Source organism: Microtus oregoni, unplaced genomic scaffold (assembly GCF_018167655.1).
Source record: "Microtus oregoni isolate MIOR12 unplaced genomic scaffold, Mior012 000031F_ref0000149, whole genome shotgun sequence".
NCBI lineage: Eukaryota > Metazoa > Chordata > Mammalia > Rodentia > Cricetidae > Microtus > Microtus oregoni.
In genome coordinates this window covers 5,270,420-5,289,833 of record NW_024543090.1, presented here as the reverse complement: position 1 = coordinate 5,289,833, position 19,414 = coordinate 5,270,420, and the positions used below count along the sequence as shown (strand labels likewise).

General features: G+C 41.0%; 1 protein-coding gene across 2 annotated transcripts in view; it reads left to right on the top strand.

The window, feature by feature from the left end:
- Qser1 (glutamine and serine rich 1) overlaps positions 1-19,414 on the top strand; it is a 70,231-nt gene that overhangs the window by 12,848 nt on the left and 37,969 nt on the right. For both annotated transcript variants that reach the window (XM_041678748.1, XM_041678747.1), the window contains exons 2-3: positions 14,288-14,394; positions 15,715-19,386. In XM_041678748.1, the coding sequence (XP_041534682.1) occupies positions 14,288-14,394; positions 15,715-19,386 (3,779 nt within the window). The remainder of the gene's footprint in view (positions 1-14,287; positions 14,395-15,714; positions 19,387-19,414) is intronic.

Here is a 19,414-nt window from a genome sequence, read left to right as displayed (position 1 = left end):
TTTTTTGTTTTTGAAAGCAGGGTTTCTCTATAATAGCCCTGGCTGTCCTGGAACTTGCTTTGTAGACCAGGCTGGCCTTGAATTCACAGAGATCCACCTGCCTCTGCCTCCCAAGCACTAGGATTAAAGGTGTGCACCACCACTGCCCAGCTCTATAATTCTTTTTTTTTTTTTTAAAGATCAAATGGTGAGGTGGGAGTCTCACTTCTAGCCCTGGATGCCCTTGAACTCACAAGAGATTGTCCTGCCTCTGCTTCCCAAGTGCTGGGGTTCAAGTACTCAATAACCATGCCCAGCATAATATTTTTACACCTTTTATATGTATGTGTATGGATAGATATGTTTGTCACAGTACTTGTGTGATCAGAGAATAACTTGGAAGAAATGTCTCTTACTTGCTGAGCCATCTCTCTGGTCCTGATTATCTTTTCTATTGTAGCTACAGTACCTTGTAATTACATATATTTGTTGATTAAAGAAAAAAATGTGTGCTTCTCTACTATGTACTTGTTTTATTATATTTTGTAGACTAAACGGTTGTATGTTGTCTAGTCTAATATTTTATGGCAGAAATCTTGTGTGTACCTTATACTAGTATGTTTTACATGTGTATATTGAATAAATACATAAGTTCTTGAGTTAAAATTTTCCCTTAGAAAGAATTTTGAGTATAACTAAATGAGTATATAAGAAATATTTTATAGCTGCACTTCAGTCTAGGAGGTGTGTGTGTGTGTGTGTGTGTGTATTTAAAGCATTTTTCCCTTTTTAAGGTTTATTTATTTGTGTGTGTGTGTACACATTTGTACCCTCAAAAAACAGAAGGAGGGGTGTCTCCTGGAACTGGAGTTATAAGCCACCTTTGTCAGGGTCTCTGAAAGAACAGTATACCACCTTCTTCCTCCTCTTCCTCTTCCTCCTCTTCTTCCTCCTCCTTCTTCCCCCCCCCCCCCCAACTGGTGTGAAGGTTTTGCAGTTGAGGTTGCAGACAGTTGTGGGTGCTGGGAATTGTGCTCTCTTAACCACTGAACTCTCTCTCCAGCCCCAGCAGTATACACTTTGGACCACTGACTCATCTCTTCAATTTTCCCCTCCCCCTGTGCTTTATTTTCAAATTTTTACAGAGAGAGAGAGAGAGAGAGAGAGAGAGAGAGAGAGAGAACACGAACCTCCTTGTATATGTGCACCACATGTCACCTGATGTAATTTGATAGGCATTGAACCCAGGTCCACTACAACTGCTGAGCCATCTCCTCCCTTTCTGCATGCGTGCGTCTGTCTGTCTGTCTTTTGTGGTAGTTCTTTCCTTCTACCATATAAGTCTCAGAGATCAAACTGGCAGTAGGTGCCTTTACTCACTGAGCCTTCTTGCTGGCCTTATAAGAGGTTGGGTTTTTGTTGTTGTTGTTGTTGTTGTTGTTGTTTTCCTCGAGACAGGGGTTCTCTGTAGCTTTGGAGCCTGTCCTGATACTGTGTAGACCAGGCTGGTCTTGAACTCACAGAGATCTGCCTGGGGTTAAAGGTGTGCACACCACCGCTTGGTACCTCATAAGAGTTTTTAAACAAAGAAATTTAAGATCAAAACTAAATAGAAGCCGGGCGGTGGTGGCACACGCCTTTAATCACAGCACTCGGGAGGCAGATGCAGGTGGATCCTTGTGAGCTCGAGGCCATCATGTCTATAGAGCGAGGTCCAGGATGGCCAGAGCTGTTACAAGAGAAACCCTGTCCCGTCTCCCCCCAACCAAACAAACAAAAAAACCCTGTGAATGGTGGCTTGTTTTCTTTAAATAGAATAAATATGGTCCCTCTAATGTTTCCATACTGTCTCTCTATGTAGACCAGATAGATGGTTTAGAACTTATAGGCGGCAGTGGCTCACACCTTTAATCCAAGCCCTGAGAAGGCAGAGGCAGGCGGATCCCTGTAAGTTCGAAACCAGCCTTGTCTACAAGTTCCAGGAGAGGCTCCAAAGCCTACAGAAATCAACCTGTCTCTGCCTCCTGAGTGTGGGGATTAAAGCTGTATGCCACCAATGCTTTGCACTTTAATGATACCTTAAGTAGAAATAAGAAAAGGTGAGACTTTAGTTTGAACTCAGAAAACATCTCTGAGTGTGGAAATTATTATGGTTGAACATAGTTGTATCTTGCAAGTAAGTTTATCTCACAACCTCTGCTCAGTCTGCTTGTCATGTACCATGCTTGATCATTTTCATGTACTTAACATGGCTTCAGTAAGCACCTAAGTTGGTAATGATCCAACTTCCATGTTTTGCTATTTTGAGTCTTCTTTCCCTGTAAGTTCCTTTGGCCAATAGCTCTCAGTTGTACTCTGAATGAGTGTAGTTGTTTGTCCTCAGAATTCCCTGTTTCAGTTTGCTAGATTTTTGCTTTGAGGCCTTCATATATATGGTTTCATCTCTTAGGATACTTCTTTATCGATAAGACTTGGGAGTCAAAGGCTGGGGTGAAAACCTGCTAGCTCAGAGAGGTTGAGTAGCGACTAGCTGACCTTCTCTCTTTGTCAGTATCTTCAAAAGAGAGCATCCTTGTGCTCCACCAAAACAAAAGAACCCACGCCACACTAAGTCCCTCCCTACTTCTTCCTGTGCATCTCTCTCCTGACTTTGAAACTATGAATACTTTCTGTCAACTAAGTGCTAACATGGCTTTCTGACCCGAGCTTAATTTTATTTATTTAATGCAAACTCAAACTCGGGGTTTACAGTGTGATCAAATATCCCACAACATTTACTCTCACAACATCCTGGCAGGGCTAGGATATATTTTATAGTTGAGGAAATGAAAGCTTGTGTGGTTAGCCTCAAGTCACAGAATTTGTCTAGGCTGCTCCCTGAGACACAGATAGTGACTGCACAGAGTGGACCAAGTAGTTGATCCTGTAATTGATGGAACCAGATGCAGAGATCCACAGTCAAGCACCAGACTGAGCTCCAGGAATCCCGTTGAAGAGAGGGAGGATGAAATACATGAACAAAGGCGTAACACCTGATTCTGTGTTACCCTCTTGGTACAGTTCGCGTGCCACTGTACCATATGCGAGCCGGGCAAAGGCCTGGAGATTGAAAGAACACACAAGAGACCTGGGTCATTCAAAAAGGAGATCAATGCCGTTTATTCAAACTTAGGGGAAACCTTAAATACCAAGCTGCTGCACAGTGGAATACTCCCCAGTCAGGTGGGAAACTACCATGCCCAAGGTGGAGTCAACAGTGCCCTAAAGCTAATAACCAGGCAGGGCAGAGGGAGCACAGGAACAAACAGAATGTTTTAGCTGGCTGAACAGAAACTGTCCTCAAGATGAACCCCAGGAGCAGGGGTAGACCCATGGGCCCTACACAAAGGAGGTCAGGATCATGATGGAGAAATCTAGAGACAGCTGAGCCATGCTTGTGGAAACTCATGAACTCTAGACTGGCAGCTGTGGCGTCTCCATGGGACCAAACTAGGTCCTCCGTATGTGAGAGACAGTGGTGAAGCTTGGACTATCTAAGGGGCCCCTAGCAGTGGGTCCAGGATATAGCCCTAGTTCATGAGCTCGTTTATTGGAGCCCATTCCCTATGTTGAGATGCCATGCTCAGCCTTAATGCACGGGGGAGGTATATGTTTTAATAAAACTTGCCTGAAGATCAGAGTACAGAGCTAAGCCACTAAAGACCAGGCACTGGTGGCACACACCTTTAATCCCAGGACTCGGGAGTCAGAGACAGACGGATCTCTCTGAGTTTAAGGCCACCCTGGGCTACATGAGATTGAATCTGTCTGAAAGAGAAACAGCTCACACTTGGGATCATATGCCTTTAATGCCAGCACTAAAGAGGTGGAGACAGGAGTGATATGGTTGAGTGGAGAGAGGAATATAAGATGGAAGGAGACAGGAGCTCAGTGCATGCAGTCTGAGGACAGGATCACCCCTTTGGTCTGAGCATTGGTAGAGGTAAAAGCCTCTCTAGTGGCTGGCTGCACTACTTCTGATTCTTCAGCTTTCACCCCCTAACTCTGGGTTTTATTATTAGAATAATTAGAATTTGTGCTACAGGGAGGAACTTGATTCTGCCCCAACTTAATGTGTCAGACTTCGTTGACTCCCCATGGAAGCCCTTACCCACTGATTGGAAGGAGTAAATGGGAGGTGAGCTGGGCAGGGGGTGAGAGGAAAGCACTAGAAGGGTTGGGAGGGAGAACTGTGGTTGGAATATAAAAAGACCTGCAGTCCAGTTGCAGAACCTGTACATTAAAAATCAAAAACACCCAATAAAACACTTGTTGCAAAGATTCTTAATTATTTTTCATATTCGTAATAAATAATCATTCTTAAGCTTTGTTTTTAAGTCTCAGACCATGATTAGCTAAGACAAAGTTGTGTAGAATGTTTGACTTGTAAGTGCTGCACATTTTAGGGTACAAACACAAGCTTAATTCAGTAGGTTTAGTGTTTATTTTTGTTCAAATTTGAAAGATTTATTTGTGTATGTGTGTTGTGTGTATGTGTTGTATGGTGGTATGTGCTTGTATAAGTGAAGTACTCATAGAGTTGAGAAGAGGAATTCAGCATCAGATCCTCTGGTTGTGAGCTTGGGGTGCTGGATCCAAATTTAGGTCCTATGTAAGAACAATACTCCCTCTCAACAGCTGAGCCATCTCCATCCCAAGACTTTATTAATTGAGAAAATATTTTATGTGTTTTGCTTGTATATGTATGTCTACCTTGTGTGTGCCTGGTGTCCATAGAAGCCAGAGGAAGGTGTCAGAAACACTGGGTACCTGGAATTACAAATTGTGAGCACCTATGTGCATGCTGGGAACAGAACCCTGGTCCTCTGCAAGAACAGCAAGTGTTAACCACTTAGCTGTCTCTCCAGTCCCAAATTTTATACTGAAAAGTATTATAGAGAGAATGTTTATCTTAATTGGAAACATTAGAACTAAAAGGAGCTTTGGGCCTTAGAGCAGAGAACTAGTGCTCTAGAAGGCCATGGGCTCTGCTCAGAGTTGCAGCGGCAGCTGTGGAATCAGGACCGAGACTTGGGCTCCTGACTGCAGTCCCGGGTTTTTATCTTCCTCAGCCATGGAAAGAGGATATTGCCAAGGCTTAAGAGAAATGAACTTTAAAGAAAATGTTGTTCTTTGTATTCTAGTTTCCAGTGGCTAAATTCTTTAACACAAAGAGAACAAAGTGACATAATTTCTTAGAACAAAATCATTCATTGATTGCTTAAGAAACTTAACACTTATATGAGAGTTCTAGCTTGTTATCTAGGATTAAACACATTTCACAGGACTTTTGATTAATTGGTTTTTAAACTTGGAATGTGCTTTATTCCTTAAGCATTATAAACATAGGGTTAGGCTACTAAGGGATGGCTTAGCAGATAAAGATGCTTGCTGTACAATCCTGAATTCAATTCCAGAGCCCGATTAAAGGCATAGGGAAGTTGTAGAGAACAAACTTCACAGATATTGTCCTTTGACCTCCACTTAAGTACTGTGGCATGTGCATCCCCATCACAATAGTCATTCATTAATGGAACTTAGTGTTCTCGGTTTGCCTAATTGGATTAAAACTTTAGGGAAAGATTATACTTAAAACAGGGTAAAGAGTGGCAATTAAATAATGGTTTTGGTTTTGAGGAGAAAAATTTATTTTTAAGTTTAAATGACAGCAACTAAAGAAAGATGGTAGTTTCTCATTCAAGGTTTTGGGTCCCTTCCATCCATTATTGTGTGGTCTAGGTGGACTTAATCAACACAGACTTAATTGTAAGTGCTTGGTTGATAGCTCAGGCTTGTTACGAGCTAACCTTTTATTTAAATTCACCCATATTTCTTATCTATCCTCATGGCTTATTACCTCATTTTTTTCTATATGTCCTGCTTCCTCTTCATCTGGCTGGTGCCTCCTGACCCGGCCCTTCTTCCTTCCAGAATTCTCTCTGCCTGGAAAATCCTAGCTGTCAGTCAATCAACTGCTAAACCAATTTGAGTGACAAATTTTTACAGTGTACAAGAGGACCATTCCACAGCAGTGTGGAATGGAGATGGAGGACGGGGACACATCTCTTTGTACATTGTCTTTTCTAGGACTCAGCTCAAGGTAAAGTTTACAGAGGAGGTGGAGGTAATAAAGGTCTTAGGAAAGGCTATATGGAACCTTAAATACACGTACATCTTTTCATAAGCTGATCCAAATTCAGTAATTAGAAACAGTATCTGTGTTCTGAAGAATTTTTTTCACTCTATAGTTGAGAAAAAACAAATTGGCCATTGTTTAAAACTACTAGGGGTGGTATTTTTTCTGTGGTGTCTCCTCAGCCATTGGCTGTCAGAAACTCCCTGAAATGGACTATGAATGAAAGCTTCTTACGTTCTGTGAGAAGTGAGCACATGGCCATAGGAGTGACAGCTGATGCTCTGGGTGAAGAGTGGAAGGTTGTGTCATCTGGATCAGTGTGGGAATGACAGACTTCGTTTCCCACAAAGCAAGGGGTTTTGACCTACAGCACAGTGTGCCTGCTGTTGAATAAGGGGCATTCTTGTTTTAAGACCAAGGAGAACTGGAGAGAGGAAGCACAAATCTGTTTGAGGATGCATTGTGGATGCCAATCTGAGTGTTCTCAACTTGGTTATTATTTAAAAAAAAAAAAGGAAACTGGGAGGTGGTGGCACATGCCTTTAATACCAACACTTGGGAGGCAGAAGCAGGCAAATCTTTGTGAGTTCTAAGCCAGCCTAGTTTACAGAGTTCCAGGACAGCCAGGGCTACACAGAAACCCTGTCTCAAAAAACTTTAAAAAAAGGGGGGGGGGGGCGTGTTCCTGGACTGACAGATACTACTGTGCCTTGTTGGTTGGGACCTAAAAGAGCTAGTAGAATTAGAAAGTCTTTTAATCTTTCTGAATTATGTCCTCCAATATGTTTTCAGAAAGCCCTTAAATAAAGACGATAAGAAACCCAGGACCAAAGCACCCAAGATTCATTGTCTTGTTATTCCACATGTTCTGCAATAAAAATGCGATGTATAGCTCTAAAGAAACAATGTAGTAAGAAAACCAAGGAGGCTTCAGAACGTGCTAAGCTTTTGGCCAAGATAATGAAGGCAACCAAAGAAAAACACCAGAAACAGATTGCCGAGAGATGCAGACTGTCCTCTCTGAGAGGCTCTGCTTCTAAGTCTGAGTCCTCTAGTGATATTTTAATAAAGCTTGCTTGAAGACCAGAGTGCAGAGCTAAACCACTAGTTAGCCAGAGAGGACAGGCAGTGGTGGCACACATTTCATCTCTAGTGGCCTGGCTGCTTTGCATTTCTGATCTTCATCTTGAAGCCCAGTATGTCTCTGGGTTTTTATTATTCATGCTATAGAGTCCAGTCAAAAATAAGTCTCTTACAAGTAACAAATAATCATACCTTGAAGGGAAAAAAATAACTAGGAGTAGTGCACAACCAACGAAGTGTAGTTCACTCCTGTAGTTCTATCAGTGGAGAGGCTGAGGCAAGAGAGGCCCCAAGCTCAATACCAGCCTGGGCTACAATAGTGTCATGCTGTCTCAACAAAATCAGTTTCAAGTACTATCGACTGGTAGCTCATTATATTGTTTAGCCTTCTGAAATTTATTTTATACTGTACAGATATATACAGAGTAATTAATTTTTGTGATAGGGATTTGTCTTAGGGTTTATTTTGTGATAAAATACCATAACAAAAAACAGCTTGGGAAGCAAAGATTTTATTTCAGTTTGTTTGTCTCAATCACATTCCATCTTGAATGGAAGTCAGGGCAGGAACCTGGAAGCAGAAACTATAGAAGAACTCTGCTTACTGGCTTGCTCTACATGGATTGCTCAGCCTGTTTTCTTAAACAAGGATCACCTGCCTAAGGGAGGCACTACCCTCAGTGAACTGTGCCTGCCCACAATAATCGTTATTGAGGAAAATGCCCTAAAGGTTTGCCCATGGACAATCTGATATAGGTGTTTTCTCAACTGAGGTTTTTCTTCCCAAATAACTCTAACTTGTGTCAAGTTGACAAAAAAAAAAAAAAAAACAGGCAAAGGATAAAACTCATAGCCTTGCACACGTACTAGGCAAAGGCCCCAATCCAAGTGTTTTTTGTTGTCTTCCCAGTGCTGATATTCCAAACAAGGAGTGGTGTATATTGAGCAAGTATTCTGCCACTGAGCTATTTTATATCTCCTGGCCACGCCTTTAATCCCAGCACTCGGGAGGCAGAGGCAGGCGGATCTCTGTGAGATCCGAAAAACCAAAAAAAAAAAAAAATGAGTATGCAGTGTATAGAGATGGGCCAGCCACAGGAGACTGACGTGTGTGCAGCAAGGCAGATCTACCATAGACTGTCTTCTTTTTTGTTTTTTTCCAGACAGGGTTTCTCTGTAGTTTTTGGTGCCTGTCCTGGAACTAGCTCTTGTAGACCAGGCTGGCCTCGAACTCACAGAGATCCACCTGCCTCTGCCTTCCGAGTGCTGGGATTAAAGGCGTGTGCCACCACCGCCCGGCCATAGACTGTCTTCTTATTGATAATGTTGCACAAAAAGAAACAGCAGTGATTGCTGGATGGTCACAGGTTGTACAGCTGTCACTACTGTCCAATTCTAAAGTATTTTTCTTATTCCATAAGGAACCACATTCGTTTTAGCTGCTGCTTCCTGTTCTGTCCTAGCCCAGTCCCTGACAAGCAGTGATTTTGTTTCTCCATGGATTTGCTTACTTGGGAAATTTCATACAAATGGAATTTTGTATGACCTCATCTCTTTGTGTTTGGTTTCTGCTTAGTGATTTCCATGTTCGTCCTTTTTGTGTCTGAACGGGGTACCATTTTATGTCTTACATTTTGTTTATTCATTTATTAGCTGGTGGGCTTAAAGTTTGTTTTTGTTAGGAAAATGCTATCAACATTCATGTGGTTTTGTGTGAATCTTTCATGTCTCTTGAGAGTAGAATTGCTGAACCATAGAGTGAAAGGAGCATGGGGTTTAATTGATCTTAATTCTGTGAACTGTTGTTAACTAAAAACTAACTTTATACCATATATAATCTTTGTTCATTCAAATAGTTACCAAAAATAAAACTGCAGTCCAGGTATCCTGGTGCACACCTTTAATCCCAAGATTTAGGGACCAGAGATTGGTAGATCTCTGCCTTTAAGGGCTGTATAGTAAGACCTTGTCTTACTCCGGAGTCAGAGACAGCTGGATCTCTGAGTTTGAGGTCAGCCTTGTCTACATAGTTCTAGGACAGTCAGGGCTACACAGAAACCCTGTCTTGAAACCACCACCACCACCACCACCACCACCACCACCACCACCACACACACACACACACACACACACACACACACAGCTGGGCATGGCGGCCCACACCTTTAATCCTAGTATTTGGGAGGCACAGGCAGGCGGATCTCTGAGTTTGAGGCCTTCCTGGTCTACAAAGAGCTCCAGGACTACATGTAGAGATCTCTCTCCAACTCTTATCTCCTCCAAGAAAGAAAAATAATGTAACTTGAAATAATTTGTTTAAACACACACACAAAACAAAAAAAAATGCCTAATACCCTATTAATAAAAATTTGGAAGGCCTTTTTCAATAGTATTTGTTGTATTGCTTTTTGTAACTTAATTTTATTTTGAGTTTATTGCTTCTGTGTATGTGTGTATGTGCACTACATGTGTGCTAGTGCAAAAGTGCCAGGTTATTAATTTATGGATATGAGCTGACCCTGTGGCTTCATGTTTGAATTTTAGGTCGCCAACACTTAGCAAGATGCCTGTTAACTGAGTAGATGCTTTAGTCAGTGTTACTGAACATAAAATTTTAACTACTTGTAAGAATCTACAGTGTATCAAATACAAATCTTTGTGCTAGTGAGGAAGTGAACAGAGCAAAGACCTTGTTCTTGTGGAGTTGACGTGTTTGTTAATTATCTAATAAGCAAACCAGGAAAGGTATAGTATAATGAATATTAGTAGTCTTGTGGAGAAAAATAAAAGAGGGTTGGGGAATGAGAAGAAAGAATGGGGAAGATAGTAATATGCCCCTTGCCCCAGCCACTTGGGAGCCTGAGTTGGGAGAATCATGAGTTTGAGGTTAATTTAGACTGTATAGGAGAAGATCTACTTAGAAAAGTCAAGACATAGGAATGTAGCTTACCTGGTGTGTATATCCCCTGGATTCAGTCTAGTGTTTGTCTGTGTGTGTGAGGAAGGAGAATCCCAGCTATTACTTTAGATCATGTTCAAAAATTAGCTCCAAGTGGAATCTGAAATCCAGATGTTTTGAACATTGCATAATCTTCACACATTTGCTGATGTTAGAGTGTTTGAATTTTGGATTATATATTTTCAGTTTCTAAAAGACTATGTAGATATTTCAGAATCAAAGAAACTCTTAAGTATTTTCTTAATTTTACAATCTAGAATCACCTGGGGAAGGTCTCCAAGAGGGATTGTGCAGATCAGTTTGGCACCTGTGTGTGTGAAAGCGGGGAGGGTCTTTGTTAGGTTAATTGATGTTGGAAGACCCAGCCTGTAAGTAGGCACCACCACACCCTGGGTCTGGGTCCTGTAGAGGACATAGTTAGCTGAACAGTGAACTCTGCTCTTGACTGTGGATGGGACTAACTGCTCCAAGTTCCTGCTACCGTGACTTTTCTGAAATGATGGACTTGTGAACTAAAAATAGACCCTTTCTCTTCTAAGTTGCAGGGTATTTTGTCACAGCAATAAAAGAAATTAAGAGTATCTTTCCACTTTTTCTTTCGTGCTGGGAGTTTGAATGGATGTTAAATACACTACCATCTACACCCTCAGTTCCTGTTGTTAGAGACTGATGAGCTATCCAAGTTGTACTTTTGAAATTTCCAGAAGAAAACTAAAGGGAGAAAAAATACTTTGAGACATTGGGTTAGATTTTTATTTTAGCAGACGGTGGTGGTCCACACAGGAGGAAGAGACAGGTGGACCTCTATGAGTTCAAGGCCATCCAGGTCTCAGAAAAAAAAAATTCAGCCAAATGTCAAAATGTGTTTAAATTAAATTAACATTCATATTTTGTTTTTGTTTTTTAGTTTTTCGAGACAGGGTTTCTCTGTAGCTTTGGAGCCTGTCCTGGAACTAGCTCTTGTAGACCAGGCTGGCCTCGGAACTCACAGAGATCCACCTGCCTCTGCCTCCCGAGTGCTGGAATTAAAGGCGTGCGCCACCGCCGCCCGGCTAACACTCATATTTTGAAGATATTTTTAGAAAAATGAAAGCTGTGGGTTGGGAGAAAATATTTGTATCTGACCAAGGAATTGATTTTTATTGTTGTTTGTTTTGTTTTTTGGGGCAGGGTTTTACTCTAACCCTGGCTGTCCTGGAACTCACTCTGTAGGCCAGGCTGGCCTTGAACACAGAGATCCAGATACCTGCCTCTGTGTGCCACCACCACTCGGAAGTAGTTTATCCTAGAACACGTAAGCAATTCATAAAATTAATAAGAAAACAACCCAAATAAAATTGGGCAAAAAATTTTGAGCAAAACTTGGCTAGAGATTACTTCATGAAAGATGAGGAAGATGTTCAGCATTGTTATTTATTAAATGTAATGAGATACCACTGGAAATGAACTAGAATTGCTAAAGAAGTATGTATGCAGTATTGAGGCCCAAACTCAGGGCTCTGTGCTTGCTAGGCAAGAGCTTCTCTCTGAAGTCTTAATCTGCAAATTGGTAACTCAATAGTGTTCTCCCTTAGTTTTGCTTTCTCAAGTATATGCTTATACAAAAGAGTGTTATCTAACCATAATAATAATCTGGCCAATAAAGGTATGTCATGTGAATAAAAGAGATGGAGGTGAGGTTACATGTTAAATGTAAGAAGCTGAACTAGATGATTTGTGCCCTTAATCCCAGCACTCAGGGGCAGAGACAAGGGGATCTCTGTGAGTTCAAGACCAGCCAGAGTCTTGAACAGTGAGACCCTAAAAGGGCTACTGGAGAAGAGAAAACCAGGACCAACAAAAGAGGGTAAGGTGGGTATGGATATAATTGAGCATAGTGGTATACACCTTTAATCTCAGCACTTGGAAGAGGAGGCATGTAGTCAGATTTTTTGGGGGGCTGACAGCTCACAGAAAATGGCATGGAGATTTATTATTAAAGTTCGGCTATAGCTTATGCTTGTTCCTAAAATAACCCATTTATATTAATCTATTATCTGTCACATGTCATTACCTCTCTTCCATCTTTCACCTCTTGTTTACTCTCTCTGTCTCCTGGCATCTCCACCTTTCTCCTTCCCAGATTCTCTCTGTCCCCGGAAGTCCTGCCTAATATCTTCTTGCCTAGCTATTAGCCATTTAGCTCTTTATTAAACCAGTCAGAAGATGCCTTGGCAAATATGCGTCTTTGTAGTGTAAACAAATATTCTGCAACACAGGCAGGTGGATTTCTGTGACTTTGAGGGTAGCCTGGTCTACATAGATAATTCCAGGCCAGTTAGTACTATAGCAAGACACTGTCTCAAAGGATGGAAGGAAAAAAGGAAGGTACATTATACAGTAGAAAATCATCACAAAGCCCATTGTTTTGTAGACTTACATATTCTAATAATTTTTAAATGCAGCTTATTTCTGAATATTTTACACTTAGAATTTTCCTCCTAAGGTTGACTGTGAATAAGTAAAATATGAAACTGCAAAACAATCCGAATAAAACTAGGGAAAAGATTTGTGTTTTGGTTTTAAGACAGGATCTCACTTTAATCCTTGCTGGCCTAGAACTTACAAAGATCGTTCTTCTCCCTCCCATACCTGGCCTGGGCAAAAGACTTGGGTAAAACTTTGTTTCTTGTATTCTCTGGATATTTATTCTCTGCCAGATGAGGATCTCCTGCTCTGTAGGCCAGCCCTTTGCTCTGGTGACGGTTCCTTTCGTGTATTGGAAGGAATCTTTTAGTTTTATGGAATCCCATTTATTTAATTCTTATTTTCTGAACTACTGGAGACCATTCAGGAGATCCTTATCTGTGCCTATAGTCAGGTTATATAAAAGTCAAAAAATTAAATACTACACACTATAGGCTGAAGAGATAGCTCATAGGTTAAGAGCACTTCCTGGTTTTGCAGAGGACAGGGTGGTTCTCAGCACTGACATGATGGCTCACAACTGTCTGTAACTCTAGTTCTAGGGGGTTCCACACACTCTTCTGGCTTTCTAGTGCTCCTTATGTGTACATCATACACATACATTCATGCAGGCATAGACAGGTACACATAAAAGTAACAAATTTAAAACTACACACTAACGTAGTAACCCAACCAGTAAACAGACCAGTGAGTTAAACATTTCTGTTTAATATTCTTAGCTGTCAGAAAGGGTATTTCAAAACCACACTGAGATTGCATTTTACCCTAAGTTATCATCAAGAAAATAAAAGATGTAGAGGTTGGGAGAAGAGGGAAAACCTTTATATACTATCTGTGTGAATATGAATTAGTCCACATGCTGTGGAAATCATTATTGAGAGCCCTCAAAGAACTAAAACTTAGACTACATATCACCCTGCTATACTATGCCTGGGTAGTATACTTTAAGGCATCAGAGTTAGCATTGGGCAGAGATACCTGCAGTGATGGGTATCTTGTTTAGACTATCAGTATTCACGTTAGCCAGGTTTTGATACTGGCTTAAGTGTCCATCAGTGCATGACTGGATAAGGAAAATGTGGTATAAGTAAATGCCATACGTGTACAAAAATGTCATTGTGAAAACGTTTTATATAGTATTTTCATCTACTTAAATTCAATATATTCATAAAAGTATAAGACACAATATAGAACTTTCTTCCTTTCTTTTTCTTTTCTTTCTTTTTATTGAGACAGGGTTTGTGTAGTGCTTGCTGTCCTGGAACTCACAGAGATCCGCTTGCCTCTGCCTCCCAAGTTCTGGGATTAAAAGCATGTGCCACTGCCTCCTTTGGGACTGTTTCCAAAGAGGAGGGTAAACTAGGATGAAGACAGGGATGGAAGATGTGAATCTGGTGAAATACGAAATCCAAAGCATTATTCTGTCTAACCAATATGCTAACTTAAAAAGTTGTTTTGGCATTGTCCATATAATGATTAATTATTAGACTCATATTAATTTATAGAATTTAGTGAACCTGTTCCTTAAAATAGGTATAGTCCAGTATATAAACTATAATAAACTTATGCGTGCATTCTCATCCCTGCCTATGAAGTTTATTTAATACTGTCCTCTCTCATTTAAGCTATGAAGATGGACATCCCTCACAGTCTGAATCAGACATCCTTCAGAGACAGACATTTGCAGCCTCTCATCAGCTTCCTGGTTACGCTCCCACGCCTCAAGCAACTGGTAATAGTTCTATTGTTAAGTTTATGACTGGTTATACTGAGTGGATAAGAACACTCAGCTTTCACATTTTGGTCTATAAACATAATATATAAGACATCTCTTCCATGGAAATGTTATAAAATGGAAATGAGATAATGTTTGGCGTTAATGATAATAAACGGACACATTTTTCTTGCTAGCACCTTTGGAAGTTTAATATATACCTAGCCAGAGTCACACATAGTGGCGCCCACCTTGAATCCCAGCACTTGGGAGGCAGAGGCAGGTGGATCTTTGTGAGTTCAAGGCCAGTCTGGTCTATATGAGTTCCAGTTCAGCTAAAGCCACATAGTGAAGTGCTGTCTCAAAAAACAAAACAAGACAAACACACACACACATACAGAGGGAGAGAGAAACCTATAGGAATTGTAAAGAAGAAAGAATGCCATCTTGAAATGTGAGTCTCTTGCTTGACATTTCCTATTAATGGTCGATTTTTCATAACAATTAGGTGTCTTTTGTTGTTGGGCAGTTCAAGAGAAGTCAGTACTTAAAGTTCAAGAGATTTCTTCAGTGAATATAATTTGGTTTAAGAAAAAAAGAAAAAGAAAACTTTGCGGTGTTAATAACATCTCTGTTCCTTTTTATTTATTCGTTAGGTGTAGTCAATTTAGGGTTTTAATTTTAAAGATTTGTACATTTTACTTCATTATTTCGTGTGAGGAATTTGGAATAAATTAACTGTCAGAAGGTTATATACACTTTTACTAGCTTTTATTTTCATATGGCATTTATCCAGTTTCCCATGTGTAAACTTACTTTTTTAATTGTTACAGATATGAATTGCTGTTTATTTTAGGAATATGATTTTGCTTTAAGAAAGCAGGCTAAACGTCAGGCTTGCCTTCAAACCCAATACTCAAGAAGCAGTTCTCTTTGAGTTAGAGGCCAGCCTGGTCAGCAGAGTGAGTTCCAGGACAGATAGGGCTACACAGAGAAGCCCTGTCTTGAAAAAAAAGCAAAACAAACAAAAACAAAAAAAGAAAGCAAACTAATTTTAAATGTGATTTTATTTTATTTTTTAAATTGATATTTATTGAGCTCTACATTTTTCTCTGCTCCCCTCCCTGCCTTTCCCCTCCTCCTTTCAATTCTCCCCCTTTGTCCCCATGGTCCCATAAATGTAATTTTAAAAGTTTACATACAGATCCAATTTTTAAGGCTTTTTATTAACCCATAGACATCTTGATGGGATAAAAGTTGTCTTTCACTACTATGTCAATATTTATTTAAATGCATGTGCTATAATTACCTAAGGATTTTTGTATGTTTTCTTCATAGGCATGCATTCCTCAGCAGCAACTGAGCTGTTTGTTACAGGACCCTTGCCAACCTCTGGAACACTTCCACCACCTGTGCTATCCGCTTATCAGCATCCCGCGACTTTTAGCAATAGAAACTTTGCGACCACCTCACCTTTGGTGCTTCAGGATTCATCTTTTAACACTACATCAAATGGAATTTTAAACCCTCATGATCCTTTGCTACAAATTAAGACTTCCCAGGGAACTGTTCCAACCGCTTTGGCATTTGAGCGCCTGGGCAGTTCTGCATTAAGTAATAGCATCCCACCTCAGTCTTCAACATATCGCTCAGCTCAAGAGTCGGCACCACATCTCTTACAACCTCAATTTAGTTTGTTGCCTTCAACACTTGGGGGAGCCCAGCAAACCCCTCAAGGCTACAGTTCAACTCTTTTTACTAGTTCTGCTGCTTCCATTGAAAGAGCCCTTCTTCGAGAATGTAGTGTTATTAAACACCACCAGCGGCCTTCAGATACCCAGTCTATTCAGGCACAACTGACTGGTTCACAGCTTCCCTTACATAGTTATCTATCAAGTGCAAGTATTGGTAATTTTCAGGAAACGTCCAGGCAGTCGTCTTTATCCTGTAGCTCAATTCGAGATTCTACTCAGGTGAGCAATGGAGCATTGCAACAGAAGACCCCTCAGGTCTCAGCAGAACATGCTCAGTCTTATTCATCTGTAATTCCATCATCAGGGCATCTTCCTTCTGCTACAAAAGTAGACGCCTGTTCTACAAAACAACCACTAACATCAAGTGTGATTCCTCCTGTACAAACACTAAACTATTCTAAACCTTTACATAACCAGAGTTCTGTAATATCAGGTCAAGCACAAATTTATTCTACAGCACAACTACCTAGTCTTTTATCAGTCAGTCAGTCCCAAAATTATGGTTTAGTACAGCCACATAATGTGCCATCTATTGTTCATTCACAGGTTTATAGGTCCAGCAGGGTTGAGAAATTGCCATCCTTATACAAAACATTGGCCTTTTCTGGGTCTTCTCAGCCTGTAACCTCTGAAAATCAGACACTTAGTTATTCATCCAATCAGCAAGAAGTATTATCTTTAGTTACAAATGAGAATTACCCTGCTCAAACAAGAGACCTGGCATCAGTCAGTCAGCCTCAAAATTATTCATCTGGTCACTCTCAGGGTTTATCACCAGTTAGCCAAACACAGGTCAGTTATTCATCTCAATCACAAGTTTTATCAGTTGTTAGCCCTTCAGAAAGTTACGTGTCAGTACAGTCTCTGACATTAACAGCCCCTTCTCTTTCTTATTCTTCTGCCTCCCGAGGTCAGAGCTTGCCAGATTCTAGCCCAACACCAAATTATATTTCTATGCATTCATCCCCAAACACTCATACCCAAGGATCTTCACCGCCTCAGCCCCAAAAGTTTTTGCCTGCTGTGCAGTCATCTTTTGCATCCTCTACTCGTGGTCAGGCAATGCAGAATAGCATACCTTCCCCTGATCCAAAGACTTATGCTGAGAGAAAACTTGACTCAAATGTATATACATCTTCAGAGCAAAATGATGATTTTCCAATGCAAAAGTTACAGGCATTGCAGTCACAGGCATCTCTTGAGTCATCAAGCCAAAGGCTGCCTGATGGAGACGTGAATGCTCAAGAGTCAGTTTATAAGACGTCCAAGTCAGATGACCGATATTCTCAGAGTATAACCAGAAACAACTCCCACCTTGAAGACCAAGTTGTTGGAGTTGCTCTCCAGGGTTCAAAACAAGAAGAAAACATGGTTGGTTCAGTGACACAACTTAACCAGCAAAGTGGCCAGCCCAATAATGCAGTAAACACTGATCTTAAGAAGGCAACGAATTTAATGCCAGCGCCACAGATAAGGTTGAATACAAAAGACCTCAACCAGCAGCATTCTCTCATTCATAAGATGCATGAAGCCAAGGTTCAGGAACAGCATGATCAGATAATTAGTGCCTCATCTCAGATACAGATTTCAAATCATGCTTTGGGGCATAGTCATCAGACTCTTCCTAATACACCAGTCCTTTTAGATTCTGCCTGTGACTTACAGATTCTTCAGCAGGCTGGGATTCTACAGGCAAGCCTAGGACAAGCAAAGGCATCTTTACAAGTACAGCGTGTTCAGAGCCCCCAACAGGTAGTCCACTCTTTTCTTCAGATGGATGGTCACATCATTCAGAGCAATGGTGAGCATCCACAACAACAGCTCCATCCTCAAAATTCTGAGATTATGAAACTAGACCTCCCTGAACCTTCAAAACCTTTGCAGCAGCTAACAACGAAGGGCCCTTTCAGTGAAGCCAATCAACATGATTCAAAGAATCAGTTTGTTTCTCTTGGATCAATGTGCTTCCCAGAGGCAATGCTTCTCAGTGATGAAAGGACTATTTTATCAAATGTAGATGACATCTTGGCAGCTACAGCAGCGGCTTGTGGGGTTACACCTTCTGACTTTTCCAAGTCCACTTCAAATGAAGCCATGCAGGCTGTTGAAGGTGGTGATTCTAAATCTCATTTTCAGCAGTCATTAGATGTCAGGCATGTGAATTCAGATTTTAACTCCATAACAGCTACAGTAGGAAAGCCACAGAATATTAATGACATTCCCCTAAGCGGAAGTCAGGTTACTGTAAACCTTTCATCAGTACCCACCCTTCAGTCAAAAACAGTCCTTGATCAACAGCACATGGAGACACCTGGTCAAAATATACCCACAAAAGCATCTTCAGCCATGGTTGGACCAGGTCATGAAGTGCAGGAACAAAGTACTGACTCATTTAAGAAACAGTTGGCTATGAATCATGAATCGAAAGAAGATAGTGAAATTGCTGTTGAAAGTGCATTGAGTAATAACAGAAATCAAGAGTTTGTTTCTGTTAGCCAGAGCATAAGTGGAGAGAGTGTAGCATCAGAGAGCGACTTCACCCTAGTAGCTGACGACAGCAGTATGTCAGTGAACCATCGGAGGAACACACTTGCACTGCTTGCCATGGCCCAGCCTGGGGACTCAGCTAGTGGCAAGACTGAAGATGAAAAGCAAGACGTAGCATACTTTAGCCTTCCAAAGAAGAAAACTAAAGGAAAAGGACAAGGGAAAGAGGACGAGGACAGTAGTCAGAAGCCACCGAAAAAGTCTGCTCAAAGCAAGCGCCAGAACCCCAGGGGTGCAGACATGTATTTACCATACACTCCCTCTTCCTCAGAAAACTGTGATGAAGGTTACCAGCATCAAGAAAAAATGCGGCAGAAGATCAAAGAAGTAGAGGAAAAGCAGCCAGAAGTCAAAACAGGATTTATTGCTTCTTTCTTAGACTTCCTGAAGTGTGGGCCCAAACAACAGTTTTCTACCCTTGCTGTTCGAATGCCTAGTAGGACCAGACGATCAGGAACCCAAGTTACTCATCCTTTTTGTGCCCCACCACTTGCAAAGATGTCACCTGCAACACCTGTGCCATTAGCATTTGAGACTGGAGGGATCAGTCCATCAGAGAAAGTTGACAGTGAACTTAAAAATTTAGAACATTTATCTTCCTTTTCTTCTGATGAGGAAGATCCTGGCACGTGTGGCCATGATATCTATAAGAAAATCTCTGCTCCCTTATCTGCGTTGGATACTACTTCTGATAAAACAAAGAAAACAGGTAAAGTGTTAATTCATGCTGTGACATC